This window comes from Galeopterus variegatus, unplaced genomic scaffold, assembly GCF_000696425.1.
Source record: "Galeopterus variegatus unplaced genomic scaffold, G_variegatus-3.0.2 Scaffold543, whole genome shotgun sequence".
NCBI lineage: Eukaryota > Metazoa > Chordata > Mammalia > Dermoptera > Cynocephalidae > Galeopterus > Galeopterus variegatus.
Window position 1 is genome coordinate 164,799 of NW_007726654.1, and position 4,687 is coordinate 169,485.

At 38.3% G+C, this 4,687-nt stretch overlaps 1 protein-coding gene across 1 annotated transcript in view; it reads right to left on the bottom strand.

Moving 5' to 3' along the window:
- Positions 1 to 2,580: 2,580 nt before the first annotated feature.
- Positions 2,581 to 4,687, bottom strand: part of EQTN (equatorin, sperm acrosome associated) — a 13,996-nt gene continuing 11,889 nt past the window's right edge. Inside the window, exons 7-8 of the mRNA XM_008569910.1 lie at positions 3,767 to 3,917; positions 2,581 to 2,848 (exon numbers count right to left, since the gene is read on the bottom strand). Of these exons, the coding sequence (XP_008568132.1) occupies positions 2,581 to 2,848; positions 3,767 to 3,917 (419 nt within the window). The remainder of the gene's footprint in view (positions 2,849 to 3,766; positions 3,918 to 4,687) is intronic.

The following is a 4,687-nucleotide window of genomic DNA, read 5'->3' on the forward strand; positions in this document are numbered from 1 at the left end:
TGATTGGGGCTCCCTTATAGGTGATTTGATGCTTCTCTCTTGCAGCTTTTAAGATTCTCTCTTTGTCTTTGAGTTTTGCCAATTTGACTATAACATGTCTTGGAGAAGACCTTTTTGGGTTGAATACGTTTGGGGATCTTTGAGCTTCCTAAATCTGAAGATCTGTGTCTTTCCCAATAACTGGGAAGTTTTCTGCTACTATTTTGTTGAATATGTTTTCAGTGCAATCTCCTTTTTCTTCCCCTTCTGGAATACCCATGACTTGGATATTTGAGCACTCAATGTTGTCTGATATCTCTCTTAGATTTTCTTCTATGCTTTTATTCTTTTTTCTTTTTCTTTTTCTTTTTTCTTTTTTGTCTGCCTGTGTTATTTCAAACAGCCCATCTTCAAGTTCAGAGGTTCTCTCTTCAACTTCTGCAAGCCTGCTCATTAAACTCTCCATTATGTTTTTTATTTTGCTGGATAAATTCTTCAGTTCGGCAAGCTCTGCTACATTTTTTTTCAGGGCATTGATTTCCTTAGACATTTCTTCTTTCAGGTCCGGTATACTTTTCCTTGTTAGATCATGTTGTCTAGTTGAGTTTTCTTGTATCCTATTCAGTTTCCTTAGAATTATCACTCGAAATTCCTTGTCAGACATTTCAAGGGCTTGTTGTTCTATAGGATCTAGAGCTTGACCGTTATTACCCGTTGGTGGTGTACTTTCTTGATTTTTCGTATTTCTGGTATCTTTTCTTTGATGTTTATTCATTGTGGCAGGAGGTTTCACAGTCCACAGTTTGACACTGTTGTCTGACTAAGATGTTGCTAGGGTTGCCAATTTGGTATGACTACCTCAGTGACTGCTCAGTTGGCCAGTAGTGCCTTGCATGTGTGGGTGCCTCGGGTCTTGGGCCTCTCTGGGGAGCCACCTCTCTGGTCAGCTTGGACTCGGCCAGGCTGCTGGGTCACGTGGTGGTACCACAGGGTGTGTGGTCTCTGCTGAGCTTCCACCTCCCCAGCTGGACGTCTCCCTGTTCCGCGCACATTGGGCTGGGCTGCTGGGATGTGCAGAGGCACCGCAGGAGCTCACTAGAACATTAAATAGCAAAATAATCTCTGACACTGTAAGCAGAAAAATAAACTACAGTGAAAGGAAGCCTCCTACTTGTTAATCAAGTCCAACATGGATTTAAAGTGAGATTTCAAGTTTTTTCTTACCTCCATTTCCTTTCTGTTTAGCTTCTGAGTGGTGTCTTCAGGTAGATATTTCTCAGGATTAAAAAAAATAACTTCAGAGCCTTATAATACTAAGGTCACAAGTTCAGATCCCTGTACTAGCCAGCTACTCAGATCTCCTGAATCAGCAGCTCTAGGGAGTGGAGCCCAGCAACGTGTATTTTACCAGGCTTCCTGAACAGTACTTATATTCCACAAGGTTGGAGACTCCTACTGTAACGGAACATGTAAGACACCAGATTTTTGTCCACAAGGAGCTCAGTCACATCCTTCCTGCACCTATCCACAGGATGGCCGTCCTTCAAAGAAGTGGGGTGGGGTGGGGTGAACGTACAGCAGCTGTTCAAAATACAAATGGTCTCAAGGTACTCCTATATGGAAAATCTAGTATGTGATCACACCAGCAGTTAGTCCAAAGGATTTTCAGCAGAGTCTAGACGAGTTTCCATAAAAGCATCCTAGAAAGCTGTAAGGAAGTGTAGCGGATTGAATTATGTCCCCCCCAAATTCCCTGAAGCTTGAATTGTGTTTCCCAAGTTTTATGTATTGGAAACTAATTCCTAAAAAGGAAACATTATCCCTCTTCCATTTGTTTTCTTTATAAATTGAAATACTCTGGATATGGACAGCCTCAAGTCACTAATAAGCTTGGATTAGCCTTTGAGATGCTTTGTTTTTCTTCTAATAGAGCATAATGATCCCAGATGCCTGAGAAAGAAGGCATCAACTCTAAAAGACTTGTGGGTTTATGAATCCCCCTCTAGGAAATTACCCTCTAGGATTCCCTCTTCCTTCTCTTCTTCTGGAACACCATGGCATCTCAAGTGATATGGATACTTTAGAAATGAAAAAAAACTTTTTTTTTTTTTTTTTTTTTACCATTTGTCCTATGAGAGCAGTTCTGAAGACTTTTAAACAATTCAAGGATGCTAGGAGTTTCTACCACTAATTTAGTTTTCTCTCTTGGTGACACAACTGTTTTGCCAATAAAACATGAACAGATGTGTTCTTTTTGCTTTTATGGTGGTGGTGGTGGTGGTAGGTGCATAGGTAATAGTGAGTACTCCCAAAGTCCTCCAAATGCCCTTGCATAAGGTAAATATCTAAATGTTCTCATTTAAAAGTGAGCCAGCCTACAGTGAATACCTTTCAGAAGTCACTCTCCAGGACCATTTTTACTTGATGAATTTTCTACACCTTAGATTATTTCTTTGTATATTTTCTGTTAAATAAATTTTTATAACTTTATTGAATATGTCCTTCTTTTAAGACACCAGAATATTTAAATCTCAGCAGAGTTTCAAAATCATATAAGACATAAAGATCTTTTATTTTTTATGACAAAAGAATTAAAATGATCTATTCATCAGTTTTCATGTTGTTACTCGCTTCCTCATAGTTCATGACTACATCCTCATCTGAGCCTGTGGAAGTCATATCCACCATAGTTTTAGATTTTGATGTTCTGATGCCTGATTTTCTCATATCTGAAGAACTGGTGCCCCAAAATGTGCTGCTTTCTGCACTCTTGGAAAAAGAAGTATCTGATACACCTTCTGATGGATGAAAATAAGAAAGAGTTGCCAGTTCTGGGTTGACAGAGTAGTCACTGTCACAACGTTTATTACTGAAAAGAAAAGAAAATATATCAAGAAATTGTTTTCAGTTGTGAACATTAGTAACTCAACCTAGAAAAGCATTCACAAAAATTAAAACATATGAATTCTGTCCAACATATTAGTTACTTAGTAATGTTATATAAGTGATATATCATTTTTATTCATTGTCATTATTTTTAATGATTGTGTAAGTGAAGCATATTTCAAACCTCAAGACTAGAATTTAGAAATCAATTTACTAAAACAGTAAAAGTTGCCTGATTAAAGTTTAATAAGAAAATTGTACAGTGAAATTGAATAGGGGAAAGAAATACCTAGGGTCACAGTTTTAATGGACCAGAGAAATACACCATGCATCAAAAACACCACCATTGAAAGAACAGAAATAATGATAATTGTGAACATTAAACACTTGTTAGGATTTTTGAAGTAATTTGTTACATGGTGTGGAAAATTTTAAACAATTAATCAGGCTTGAGTTGAATTTAATATTTTTATAAGAATAAATGGACAGGCCCTAAGGTTTAAATGTGGCAGAGAGGTTTGCTGGTGTTTTTTGAAGGTCTCAAGGCTTGCTTGAGTGCAAAATGTTAGATCCGAAGCAGATATGCTACTTAGAACAGAATATATAGCCCTTTTGTTCCAAGGCTGTCCAAAGAATCAATGTTATCTAGATTCTCTATATCCTTTCCAGTTGATTACGGTTATATCTATCTCTAGATGACTATTTAAAATATTGGGGAAAGTTCAAGTAGGATATTCTCTGAGAGACAGTCCCATGATCCTTCTGAATAGGAGAAATGGAGTCAAACTGGAAACCTTATAAGTTTGGGGGCCACATTTTCCTAATGGTGTACTAAAGAGAGGAGGCGCAGAGCCTGACAGCATGCATCAGTTATAAAGACCGCAGAGGTCTGCACACTTACTTCAGCTGCTTCAGTTTGCACAGTGTGACACAACAGAATACCAGGAGGGTGACAAAGAGGATGAAGGTCATCAAGGCGATGCCCAGCATTAGTTTGTACTTGAGGTCCTCTAGCTCTGACAGGTCTTTGTTTGCTGGGTTCACATCAGAGCCTGAGAGGAAAGAAAGAAAATGCAATGGAAAGTAGGAACTGTGTTTGGTACGTTTTCCTGGAGGAGTAAGAATTGCAAAGCAGCTTCAGAGAAGCCCTCAGCCATCTGGAGTATTCACTGCTCCCCACCCCTACACCCAGCAATGCAAGTCCTCTGAACTTTCCCCTTTAACCTTCACAGCAATCCTGGAGCAGCTGTCTTTAGCTCTATTTCACAGGATCACAGAAGTTTATGAATTCGCCCATGGCACATAGCTAGTAAGTGTAAAATCTGGTTTCAGCCCAGGCTGCCAGATGCCAAAATGTAGCAGACTTCCTCCCTGACTTTACAAGAAACCAGTTTAATCTGTCATCTCTGAGGAGATTACTAATAGAAACAATTAATTTACACACAAGGGAGGAGTCTTTCAGGAGGGAAAGGTGCGTGTTCTACTGTTGGGGCACACACTAATTTTTCTTTTATGCTAAAAGGATGATATATTAGATACTCTCTCCATGAGGCTTGTGAACTGAGTTTGCCATTTTATTACCCAGAAGATTAAACCTAGTGTACTTGATATTACAAAAAGAAATGAAAACACCTTATTTAACTTTCTAAAGTAAGTCAAGTAATAAAATCATGTCCGGATCCAGAGATAGCAAGAGTCTTTTTACTAAATCTATTAATGAGAATATATCTTTACTGCCAAATATTACATTTTCCTGGATATACATCTTTCTTAAACATTTACTTAATGATGACTTCAGATGACCATTTTGTTATTTCTCTCC